Genomic DNA, 13,543 nt, shown 5'->3' on the forward strand with positions numbered 1-13,543 from the left:
CGAGTATTTGCCAACCTTGCAGTGTCGCAAGAAATGGACCAAATCCCACCAAAACCTGCAAGTAGGAGATATCGTCCTTCTCAAACACAGTCAAGCTACCCGCAACAACTGGCCCATGGCTATGATCACAGAGGCCTTCCCTGGAGAAGACGGAAGGGTGAGGAAGGTGGAATTGAGGACCACAGATCAGGGACATTCAAAAACCTTCTTCAGGCCAGTCTCAGAAGTTGTCCTACTTATTACTAAAGACTGATGTACAGACACTCATATAATTCATAGGGGTCAATTAATGACCTCACAGAGGTCAGACGGGGAGTGTGTTGTCTTTCAGGCATAAATTCAAATGAACTTTTATTTTGAAGAGACTCTTATTTTGAAGGGCTTTTGTCTCGCCGGAAAGTTCCTGGTTCACAGGTTGTTTTGATCAGTAGTTTGAGGAGGCTAGCTGGATTTACACAGCTACATTTCTGTGTTCAACTGCATGTATTCAACACTGTAAACGCCACAGAGGCAACGTCGTAAGTGAATAATTTCATAGTTATATTCATAAGTTAGTGGTAAAAATATTATTTACATGAAGAAGGCATTTGATTTATTTGTATTTAAAAACGTTTTATTTACACTTATTTACATGAGAAAAGCACGTTACAGAGCTGAATGGTAATTTTTATATTTGTCTTTGTTACAGTTTTCACTCTGACCTTGTAAAATGAGAGAAAGAGCCACAGTAAAGAGCAACTAAAGCTTACTACGACTCAAGTCTTCATTTGAGAGGAAGAGTTTAGCTAGTTGTATAGCTGCAGTTGCTACACTGCAGTGAGGACAACATAAAAATACTGTTCCATTACTATACTAAGTTTTAAATCATAAAAGCTTTAGACTTCTAGCTCGTCAAAGACCCATAGCTGCCATACCACTGACATAAAGGAAAGGTAGATGAAATTGTATGATTGCTACCAAATTAGAGTGAGATAAATTTAATATTACAGGTATTGTGCGATTGGGCTTTTCAAATAGTCCACCTAGTCATTATAGCACACTCAGTCCGTGTCAAAAATGACTCCACTTTTCAAACAACGGGAAAATACAGAGACATGAATAGCTTGCTCATCCACAGAGCACGATAGTATTCTGTTGAAATATCTACAGTTAAAGCAAGTAATGTCAAGTTAAATTCAGATGTTCTCGATCAAACCCAGGTGGCCTGACAGAAGAAATCTTACTACCTTCTCCAGGTGCACTATGTCTTTCATTGCTCTGCCCTTTCATATCTTGCTCATATTGATAGCAGAGCAGCTACAGCATGAAGTTGTATGGCACCCATAAACTTCCTACAGCGTCGGCTGTAAAACCAAAGGCTACAACAGAAAGATATAGTACTGTGACGGCACTAGAAGTGCACTGAAATCTCCTGGGACACCTAACAAATGTGTGACCTCAGACCCATAGAAAAAGAGGAGAGCGGAACAGAAAATGATATAGCTTTTCGAGGGAGAAGCGTTCTGTGGCAGGTGAGACCTAGACCTATTTTTCAAAGTCACTTGGTTCTCAGACTTTATACCGCCCGCTACTGTATTGACTGGTGTATTGATTCGAAACAACCTGCTACTGTGTGATGAAACATTAGTGTAAGTGGAGAAATAGTGAAGTTCTCAATGTAATCTATGAAAGTTAACTCAGTGAACAGTTTAAATAGAAATGGGGGCACTGGGGGTATCCTGTAACCAAAATTATAATACAAAGATTTGGCACAGTCCAATAATTAAACTAATTACCCTGTGAGGATAGATGATGATTGGATGACATTGAGAATTTCTTTCCCTCTGTCGACCCCTCCCTTGCTCCATCTTCATCCAAATACTGTTCTCCAATCACCCTAATTTATGCTACAATAATTACCACTCAACCAGGATATAAAAATCTCCACCAAAAAGAGCTCCAAACTCCACAGGAGTTCTGATTAAGCTCTGTATCAAAGCTTGTGCCAGAGAGAGGCGGAAAGAAAGAGTTGGGGAATAGTTGTAGTCTCTGTAACAGTCTATTAGGAAGTATACAGGAAGTCATGCTTTAGCTCACGTGCATGGACTGTCAACCATGGCCCTTAAAGGGATGGAGATATTCTTTGAGAAACACACAATACATTTTGAGAAAACTTGCTCAACTCTCTAAATCAGTTGCTGACATTCATTTCCTGTTATCCATGCATTAAACAGTAGTGTCTTAATATCTTGAGAGGTGATAGATTAAACAATCAGTTTTCCATTTAACATGAAATGAGAACGGCACTGACTTGTTATTTTATAATCACTTCATTTTGTAGTATAAAATAGACATACAGTGGCCTGCATTATAAACCAAACAGCTAAAAGCTAATGAACAATGAACATTTAAAAAATGACAGTTGCTCTTCTGCAGTAAAAAGATATTTTGGTCCCAATAAATAAACACATTATTATAATACCATTTAGTAAGTGTGAAATTCACAATACTATTTAAAACCACACAATGTAGGGTAGTGCAGTACTATGGCTTTCAATAGTACTATAGCTTCTGGGAATGCACTGTATATCAACCTTCACATTAATGTAATGCCAGACTGTGGTAATGACTTCTGAACTACAACATTATACAGGAGACGGTTATTACTTTACCTGCCAGTGTGTAAAGATGTTCCCATATTTGTGCCCTTTCGAGATATGGTTGAAGGACCTGAGTCAAGGCTTTGGGAACACTGTTCAGGCAACTGAAAAGGTTGAACAATGCGACTATGAAGTCATCTCCTGCCTTGCAGCTCTCTGTGGACATATGTAAGCAGCCTTCCAGGCAAAAATCTGGAAAAAATAGAGTCATTTTGATTCAGACACTTCAGTGAACAATACAAATAAATGTGTAGGCATCCAAAATGTCAATGAATTTATGACATCTTGATAGTCAGGGGCATTTGACACAAGCACACAAACAACAAGATAAACAAAGATATGAAAGGGCTTACTCATACGCAAACATACATCCAGTTAGAGGTGAGAAGGTGAGCATAAAATGTGACTGTTTTTTGAATTATGATTCAGAAAATATCAACCTTATGGAGGTAGGTAGTGAAAGACATAAAACCCTATCCTATGAAACAGCATCTTGATTTCTTTGCACAAAACACATTGGAAAATGTCAAGGCTGCCCAACCTGACACATGTTAACAGAAAGGGTGAACAAAAGGCATTGTGGAATAGAAGGGGAAGAAAAACTCACATCTGTGTTAGATGGAGAAAAAACAGACCAGAAAAAACAGAAAAAGAACCAGATTTCAAAGCCCCCACAGCACATGGAGACAGGAAGTGAAAAGGAAGAGGTTTTGACAGGGTGTCCTTGTGGGGGTTGCTGTCTGAGCACAGGGCTGAGGATGGAGGTGTGTGAGTGTGTAACCCATATGGATGTCTATATATGTGTTTTGTGTGCCTACAAGTGTGTGTGTGTGTGTGTGTGTGTGTGTTAAGTTGACAGGGGTTGCTGAGGAAAGGCCCATTGCTCCAGAGGTGGCAGACATCCAGCGGTCTGTCAGTCTGCTGTGTGGGAGATGACAGCTATTTGACTAGGAGAGTGTATGCAACACAGCAGTCAATGAGGGGGCGCTGTGACAGAGGGCAGCACCACTTCCTTCTGACTAATGCTGGACTATTTTAAAATGACAGGGCTAAATTAGCTGCTGCATTACAGAGCCAGTAATATCAGCCACCTTAATAACAGGTAGGAAGCACAGCCACCACTCAAAGTCCTGATGAGAACTGAATTTCCCTTATCTCCCTGTCTCCATCTCTAAGTCTCCCTCTTCGTCTCTCGCTCTCGCTTTTTCTTTCACAATAACGCATCTAACACATACACTCAAAAGTGGTCAACCAGCCTGACCTACAATCAGTCTATTAGGCGGTATTATGTGGGTTATGCCGGCATCTTGTTCTCTGCCTGTCTGGTAATTGGTCCTTAAGGAGAGAGTGTTCTGGATATCACTGCTGTGGCTGCAATGGTCCAAGGGAACAGGGGTGACTAACATTAATTTCCACTTGGGGTGCTGGAGAGCATGGCAGGTTAACTAGGTGCCTTTTAATAATGATCCCATTATGGAGCAGCAGATGACTTCAGAAAAACAGATGACAGTGCACTGGCACATCTCTGTGGACTTTCCACTACTGCTGCAGCATACAATAAATCCAGCATATTTGTGTTTCTACGTTGATTTCTCGGTTGCTTTTTCTATTCTTCCTCGCTCTCTTTCCCTCCCTCTTTATCTCTAAGCTTATCCAACCTTGATACATAGCCAATAGATACACCTGTTTATCTTCCGGACAACTAGTCAACCAGTCACAAGGGCCCTTTCTGCAGACCTCTGTAATTGGAAGCAGACATGGTGGTGATGATAATAAAAAGACTGTGTGCGTGTGTGTGTGTATGCGTGTGTGCACTAGTGTATCTTCTGATTTAGGGTTGTGCAAAAGCAAAAACTGTTATTTTAAATGTGGAGGAAGTACTATCCCCCTGCAGACAAATACAAATAGCCAGACATTGGGTAGGTCATTTAATTTGTTAGCTACCTCTCTAGCAAGTTAGTGTGCTTTGATAAGGCACATATACTGTACTGTAAAATGTGTCACTAAGCAGTAAACAGCATTTTAGAAACGAATGCATTACACAGTTTAAAAATGTAAGTGTTTGTGTTCTAACAGCAGCTGACTTTAACAATTTCTTTATTGCACTAAATTGAATTCAATTAGATAGAACAGAGTCCAATTGAAGTAATTTGCAACTCACTATATTATTATCTTTGAGTAAGTTACACATTAATTTTTCCAAGAAAGCACCAAGACACGGTATGTATAAGGAAGTGCAGTGGCTGATGGGAGGCATTCAGTCAAGCTGTTCCTTTGGTCTGTCTGCTTCCTGGTTAATTAGCCCGTCACCGTGATAACATGCGAGCGTCAGCGCTTCCAGCGTTGATTTACGGCAGCGTGGAGGGAGAAGCATTGCAGAGCCTCTGAGCCAGACTCAGACCAAGCGAGAGAATGAGACAGTGAGAGTTGTTATTAATGAGGTCGCTATAATGTGAATTAATGTGCGAGTGCACAACAGTCTTTAAAGGTTAGACTGTTGCCGGTGCAGAGGGGAGAAGAAGGAAGGGAAAATCTTTAAAGGTCAGCATGTGTGCTCCGCCTGGGCCTGTTGAGTGTTTATTACTGCTCTCTATTGATTTAGTGATGATGGTGACCAAGGTGAAAATGATGATGAAGGCAAAGATGCTGATGATAACTTCATAAAATGGATAGAGCTCATCTAAGGTCTGTATAACTCACTTAGGATCTTTGAGCACCATAATTAAGACACTGGTAAACATCTTCCTACGCACGCCCCCCGTGGGATCGACTGTGGGTCCAGTATTGTATAAAAGGAAATATTAAAGAATTAACAAAAAATTTCTCCTAAAGGATTGACAGCTAGGCATGCACATTGTTCCATTTATCAATTTACACATACAAATCTAAGTACGTACAACAACAAAAAACAGACATACAAGAGTTTTCCAGGAGTATTCTGGGCAGGTGACAGTCTCTGTACAGCAGCATTCGCAGCAGCAACCTGGGATTGCGTCCTGGGTCAGAGGTCAGCAGCCTCAGCTGACATGTAGAGGCTGTCTGGCCCATAAGGCCATCTCTGAGAGCGGAAAGAAGGAAAACAAAGTTGACAGTTCTGCAGTGTCAGGTGAGTGTACAGATAGCAGTCCATTTAGCAAGAGACAACAAAGGAGGGGAAAAAGCTTCACAAGTGAAAGACACTGAAATCACAGCTGTCTTGGATGACAGTCTGGGAGGAAATAGTGTTGATGCTACAATGGTAACTTACTTCATTGTCACTCACTCCTGATACGAGCTTAGTCTGCAAATGTCTTCACTCTTGCTTACTTATAGTGTGCACCGGGAAGGAATTAGCTCTAATCTTGGCCAGCTAAAACCAAATTAACATTTGGGAGACAGCCAAATACATGAATATACAGCAGTACCCCCCTCCTACATCTTTTGTATAACCAAGAGGCTGCAGCCAGCTGTGGGTAATGAGCCGTATCCTTGTGTGTGTGTGTGTGTGTGTGTGTGTGTGTGTGTGTGTGTGTGTGTGTGCACCCCTCATAGCCTATGCTTGTGGTTATGTATGTGTGCAAGTGTGAGACCATGCTGACATGTGTGTGCCTGCATGTGACTTTATACATCTCAATAAAATCTAATGGAGGGAATGGACAGAGTTTGTCTGAAGAGCGAGGGGGTGGGAGGGAGTGCAGGGGGTGTCTGCCCAGAAATTACCCATTCTATTTGAGCCAGAAAGGTAGAGCAGGGTGCACCCTGCTGCTTGACTGAGGAAAACTATGCCTCAATCTGACAGTGCAATTTATGATGTCACTAGGACCGCAAATCCAGAAGAAATCCTCTTTTAACTGCTCTGATAAATCTACCCGGCTACAGCGCAGGGTCAGCTTACAGAACTAAGACACATAGATACACACACACACACACACACACACACACACACACACACACACACACACACACACACACACACACACACACACACACACACACACACACACACACACACACACACACACACACACACACACACACACACGTAAAGGCAAGGAGAAAAATGCAGAGTATGAGTGTGTGCAAATGCAAAAACACACATAAGGCCAGAAAACATAACTTCATATGCTTTCTTTATAGCCTGTAATGCTGTATGATTTATTTATGTGCTTTGTGATTTTATTATTGTTTTATTTAATAACCATAACAATGGGTTTTATTTTAATGGGCTGGGGAGAGATGTGGCCACAGAGGCCGAGTCTTGAATGAGGACCTGTGGATCTGGCCCCGGGCCACTGGCAGGCCCCCTGGCACCCTCGCATGCAGGCAGGAGGTGGGAGCAAAGAAATAAAGAGGTCATAAAAATAAACTAATTTCAGCTCTCCAATACTTAGGAGCAGGAGTGCGGGGGTTAGTTTGATTTGTGCTCCATCAGCACGCAATGACATCACCTCTGGCAGTGAGGGAGATGAGAGGGGAGGAGGGTGGATCAAGGGTGAGAGGAGGGGGAGTGATTGACTGCACCGTGGAGGTCACAACAGTAACTGGACACACATGTATGTATGTATGTACACATTCAGGCATACACAAGCACATACACACCACTCTGTTGACGCCTCATGTGTAAAGCTCTCAGCAACCATCAACATAAACAAAATCAGTGTCAGCAGCAACGGTAGTTTCTTTTTTTTTTTCTTTCTTTCTCTCTCAGCTTGCATCTGTGTTATATTACTACAGCAACTCAGGCTTGAAGCCCTGAGCAATGGATAAGTCTAGTTATATATCCACACATTCAGTATGTGGTTAGAACTCACACACACATATGGTTCTCTATGTAGTGGGAGGAGGTGTGTATGATGGCTCTGCATACTGGAATGTGCATGTATGTGAGTTTGTATGTGAACATGCTCTATGACGGGTGATGGATGGTATGATGGGTGTATTTTACATACCGTATGGTCTGCTCTGTGAAGCCATCAGGGTCGATAGCATTTAGCCAGTGGACAACAGGGCTGTCAGGCTGATGTGGCGTGGACTCTTTCGCAGGATCAATAATAAACATCCTGGGGAAAATTGAGATCACACACTGCAATTTTGATATCATTCTGATTAATACATCTTCAATTTAAAAAATATACAGTATGGTGGGCATACTTTTTCAGGTAGTAAAATTATAAAACCAAATACATCCTCCTGCGTAGTATACTGTTATTTTACTTGTTGGTAGCCCACTCATGTCAAGTATGACATTTAAGACACAAGATTCCAAAGTCACTGGCAATAGTCTTTTTAATTTTTCATATGAAAAGTAGAGAAAAATCGGTGTGCCAAGCTCATATTTTACTTTAACTTATGGTTGAATAAAAAAACGTACTGTGTATACCTACCTATACAGCAAAGATAGGGGTGCTGTGACAATGACGAGGACTGTCAGGAGTTGCTCACACAGGCTGTGGATATGATATGGCCAGTCTGATCTGCCTGCTATCATGGCAATTGCTGAATAAGGGTTGGAGTGCACCAAGGCCTCAGGACTTTCACACACACTCCACATAAGCTGCTCCACATACAGCAACACTGCCGTAATGTCACATCTTAGACAGAGTAAGGAAACAGAGAAGGGCGAATGTATAGATGAAACCAGAAAAGATGAGAGACGAGGGAATACGTTAGAGCACATAAAGAGAGAGAAAGAGAAAGGCAGTGTCATGTTAAGGAACATCCCTGTCTTCAAAGGCTCACATCCATCATTACATCATGACATAACAGCCTCATTGTGCAGCCAGTCAGATAACAACCTTCTGGTGATTTTATTGTTGGAAAGTTAAGTGTACTACAGGCTTTGGATTTCACTATAAAAGTCATGGCTTTTACTTTTAAACGCCCCTAAATCTGTTTCCTCAATTGGTTGTGGAGAGCTGCTCATCATCTCTCATCTCCTCATCCTGGCTCTTCTCATGGCCTAAATCGTTATTAGACACACCCAGGGATGGACTGAGGTAGCATAAAAGTACCCATGTGAGTGCTATACACATAGGAAACTTTGAGAAGCTTTGAAAAGCCATCTGTTTAGGCTAGCCTTACACTTAGAACTGTCTTTCCAAAAACACAAGCATCTCCAAGCAACATAAACCAGGCTTAGTGTTGACATCCTGCAGTGCTACACATGTATAATGCACTTTGTCTTTGTCACTCTTCCATCATCTTACTGTGTGTCAACCTGTTCATTGTCATCACTCAGCTGTTAGAAGGCAAAAGACAAAAAAAAGAGCATGGAAAAGATGACCCCCTGAGCCTGTACAGAGAGTGTGCCGATGATGTGCTAACACTACGTTCAGACCTCCACCACCAGACCCACAGGAGCTGAGAGGAACTAGGGCAACAGTGAGACAATTTAGGGCTTTGACTAGGAGTTCTAATATAATTTAGTCAGATCAATACTAGTGTTTAAACAATGGGTAAGAACACAAATTGCAGTGTAGGACTAGATTTCTCAAGTGAACATAACTGATGCCAGTATGGTACCTGATTTGCAGGTGTCTCTTGTATGAAGGACGAGCCCTGGCATATCTTTGCACCAGCAGCTGTAAAGTCTCTGACAGCACCTGGCCGAGCACTTCTTTCGCCAAGTCTGCCGGAAGGACTGACCACAGGTCGCTACGGAGCCCACACAGGAAGTAGAACCACATCTGCACTGAGAAGGAACAGCGCTCACCCTATGGAAGAAAGTGGTGGATGAGAGGGAGGGGGTTGCAGATGAAGATATGGATATTAACAGTGAAGCAAAAACAGAGAAGAGGAAAAGAAGATAAAAACAGAAGGAGAGAGAGTGAGAAAGATAACATGAAGGAGAAGAAAGAGAGAGACAGAGACAGAGGCAGGTCTGTCAACACCAGGATGTCTCAGTGGTCACGCCACCTGCACTCTGCACCTGGGTTTCTTCCCCCACTGGGATTTTAGACTGCTTTAAAGTCCTGAACTGGAGAACACATCACAACAGGCACACACATACACGCTCACGCGTACAGAGAGAGAGAGAGAGGTGGGGAGAAATTGAGAACTCTGAATGAAGTGAGCGAAGACAAGTGAGAGTGAGAAGAAAGAAAGACAGAGAGGGGAGGACTGATGGAGAAAAATATATTACTGTCCTGGCATTAGAAAGGACATAGAATAATTCATTCAATAAACCTCCCTGTTCCTCTTAACTCCTCATGTTTAACCTCCAACAATAAACTGCTCCAGTGTGTGTGTGTGTGTGTGTGTGTGTGTGTGTGTGTGTGTGTGTGTGTGTGTGTGTGTGTGTTGCGGAGATACTGACACATTCAAAACTCCCCAACTTCCTCCATTCTTCAACTCATTATGTCCCTCCATCCCTTTTCATTTTCTTCCCACTTCACCTCATCTATCTACTATTTTACTTCTCTCCTTCCTCTCCTCCCTGGAGCCAGTCATTTAGGGATCGGGGGTTGATGGGGAGCGTGACGGAGCTCTATATCCGGGATTACGCCGCCATCCTCCGCCTGTGGACTCGGCAGAGCAAACGCAGACACAGACGTTGGATCCAAACCAAGAGCGGCCATAGTCACATGTGCGGTTGGACTGTTTTATCCGTTCATTCAAGTCAAACTTTATTTAGCCAGGCAGGTCAACTATGAACAAATTCCTATTAGGGTTGACACCCTGGCAACAGTGAGGACTGAATCTGGGAATGAATAAACTTGGAAACTCATGACACCTTTTCTTTTTCTAAAATTAAATTTAGCCTTTGGCTTTGAAGGCTCCAAAGGCTAAATCCTGACAAGGAAGGTAGCCAAGGTCATGCTTTGAACTTCTTTTGATTGCCTTAACTGACCTTGTGTGCTGTTATTATAGTAAATATTATCTGCCAACAGCTATTCATGTGCCAATGTATGTAATGCAATGTAAAGTAACAAGAAGAAGAAAAAAAACAAGCCGGATAAGGTTCTCTCTGGAGCTGCACTGAGCTGTGAAAGAGCCTAGACACAAGGCTACACATATAACTACACAATACAATAAACATAAATATATATATACATATACATACACACCAAATGAAACGCACATCCGGAGATGCTGCTGCACACCCACACGAGCATTCATCTGTACAGATGCACACAGGCACGCTTGAACAAAAGCACACACCTGCGCACAGCAGGTCTGTCTGACACCAGTGACCCAGGGAAGGAAGGAGGAACAAAGAGGAAAAAAAGGCAAAAGCAGAGCAAAGTTAGAAAGAGAGGGGAGGTTTAGATTGGTTTAAGGGCATAAAGTAGAGGAGTTTCAGGGGCCCTATGCTGTTTCCAGACAGTCCCAGTGTAGACTGCAGACTTCAGACAGCTGAATCCCAGGAGCCCCCGGGGCAGCATGGAAGCCACAGATGTTCTCAGGGAGCTCAGAGTAGAAGGCTTGGTTAGAAGAGGGAGAGTGGGAGGTAAAGGTGTATTGTGGGAATGAAAAGAAGAAGCGAGAAAGCTCCAGAGTATAATTCCTGGAGTTCCTCAGAATCTACAAAAAAAGTCTACTAAGACACGTGGCATTAGAATTTCCACTTTTTACAATGAAAGGAATGAAATCAACACCAGACAATTCTGGAGATGTTTTTGCGTTTCTGTCTTCTTGATTTGGGGGTAAATAAATAAATATGAATAATAATACTCAAATAGGCTCCATTGATACATATTTAATGCCAGAAACTTGAACGTAGAGACGTTTATGAAGACAATTGAACAATTTTATTGTGTAAGAGTTTAGCATGCCATGGTTAATTGTTAGCTAATTTCAGGGAAATATGAAGACACTTTACCTCGTAGAAAGGTTTGGGGTCATCCCAGTAGTGACTCTCTGCGTCTTGAAGAATGCAGGTGGAACAAACCTGCATGCAATAGCTTGTCAGCTGGTGTCTCAAGGCCACTACTGTATCTTGGTACTTCTGGATAGGCAGCAGGGTCAGGGGTCTAGACATAGAGGAAGGAATCAAACCTTCAAAGGTAATGACAGAAAATACATAATCTCTAATACATATGGTATATTAAGAAAAAAGAAAGGGACCACTGGGATCAAGAGTCCAATAGGGCACCGTCTTGTAATCCAGATGCATAATAGACTACTGTATATCAAACAAACATGAGTAGATGAAAGAACTGATGATTTATTCTAAAAGTTCAGGGTGACATTTCATATCCTTTAAATCTGCCTGCCTTGATACTTTCCAGAGAGAGGCAAGAGTTTAACAGGGGTACAGGAGGCTTAAAACCAGGGGGACTGGATGGTGTAGAGAAAGAAAAGTGCTTTATGACCGGAGGGGGCACAGTGCAAGTGCAGGTGGAGGGGTGCACAGGGCCAGAGGTGGGACAACAGGAGCACTGAGGGCACCAGCAACGCCTTTAGAGGGGATCTATGCAGAGCAGAGGTTAAGGGGGTATTACGGGGCATAAAAACTCACCAGATGTAGACACAATATGGGTGTCATTACCTCCTGTCAATCATTTCAACCCCCTTTTTTTTTCTACACTCTGGTCCCCTCCTTTTAATCACAACTGTACAGTTCCCTTGAAATTTTAAATCTGTCAAAATGTTTCTACTGTTTTCTGCCTAAAAGGCTCACACATTTTGGAAGCACAAATCCCTTCCTTCTTCACCCATCTATTTTATGAGGAGGACGGGAGTTGAAAATCATATGACAATATATACAGGGTAGCTGGAGTGAGTTGTGATAGACTAATTCAGTCTTTGGTACAATTATTTGTAATGCAGTTCAGTTTATTATGTTGAGCAGGCTGTTAGCAGTCTGATTAGGTTATTGTTGAAAAACAGAAGTTTTGACATGACTGAGTGACGTGAAGAATGGGTAATGTTGGAAACAAGACTAAGCATGGGTGCTGCGCACAGGAATGTGGCAGCTGTGAGAGGGTTTGTGTTTCGACATCTGTAATGGGTCGTCTTGCAGTCACACTCCCATTCATGCTCTGAACTAAGTTTGATGTGTGTCTGTCTGTCTGATCATTTTGACATAGTTCTAGAGTCACCATCTGAGGGTTTTTACATTGTTCTTGTATTGTTACTGTAATTGTTATTGCATTTTTCACTGGGATTATAGAATAAAGTCCTGCAACATATTCAGAACAATCCATTTGTTTATGTGTCATATCTCCACGTTTTTGTTGATTAGAGCAGCCAAGATTTAATTCATTCATCTCATTGACGCTGGAATGGATGGATAGATGATTTACACACTAAGGTATAGTAAAACACACACATACATAAATGCATAGCAGCCAATAAACTATTCCAATCCCCTGCCATAATACCCACCAAAACACACACATGCAAAAACCCTCTCCTTACACTTTAGCTGCAGTTGTATTTGAGTCTTTCAGCCTGGCATGGTAGTGCTCCATTCGTTGGTGCACATGAATGCAAGTGGCCAGCAGAGCAGGTAGGTTCTTCAGGGGTGCAGAGGATGGTACCTCCAGGGCCCTCTCCTGCAAACGGCCCAGCATGGCAAATGCTTCCCTGCCACACGCTTCCACAAAGCTTGATCGCACCTCCAGGAGGGAGCTGTCTCTGCAGGCTGCTGCCAAGGGTAGTAAAGCATCCAGCTCAGTCATGATTGCTCCACAGAACTGAAGGGAGAGAGAAGGCAAAGACAAGACAAGATGATCTCAATAACAGAGGGAAAATCTGTCAGTAAGAGGGAAAACAGAAAAAAACATCAGAAAGAGACCTCATTAGATATAAATAATGGAACATTTGCGAGGAGTCATCAGAATGACAAGGATTCAAGACTGAGCATGTGAGTATTACACATGCATTTTTCTCTAACATTTTGCAAGTTGAAAAGCAAACATCAGTGCAAATGTAGAATACAGATGTCTAAAGACATGCCCTCCACATAAACCTTGCTGCTG

The 13,543-nt window shown here is 42.3% G+C and overlaps 1 protein-coding gene across 2 annotated transcripts in view; it reads right to left on the reverse strand.

The window, feature by feature from the left end:
* Positions 1 to 13,543, reverse strand: part of kiaa0825 (KIAA0825 ortholog) — a 124,066-nt gene that overhangs the window by 77,479 nt on the left and 33,044 nt on the right. For both annotated transcript variants that reach the window (XM_051423727.1, XM_051423728.1), the window contains exons 10-16: positions 12,981 to 13,258; positions 11,440 to 11,590; positions 9,141 to 9,331; positions 8,003 to 8,209; positions 7,568 to 7,678; positions 5,558 to 5,697; positions 2,652 to 2,831 (exon numbers count right to left, since the gene is read on the reverse strand). In XM_051423727.1, the coding sequence (XP_051279687.1) occupies positions 2,652 to 2,831; positions 5,558 to 5,697; positions 7,568 to 7,678; positions 8,003 to 8,209; positions 9,141 to 9,331; positions 11,440 to 11,590; positions 12,981 to 13,258 (1,258 nt within the window). The remainder of the gene's footprint in view (positions 1 to 2,651; positions 2,832 to 5,557; positions 5,698 to 7,567; positions 7,679 to 8,002; positions 8,210 to 9,140; positions 9,332 to 11,439; positions 11,591 to 12,980; positions 13,259 to 13,543) is intronic.

This window comes from Dicentrarchus labrax, unplaced genomic scaffold, assembly GCF_905237075.1.
Source record: "Dicentrarchus labrax unplaced genomic scaffold, dlabrax2021, whole genome shotgun sequence".
NCBI lineage: Eukaryota > Metazoa > Chordata > Actinopteri > Moronidae > Dicentrarchus > Dicentrarchus labrax.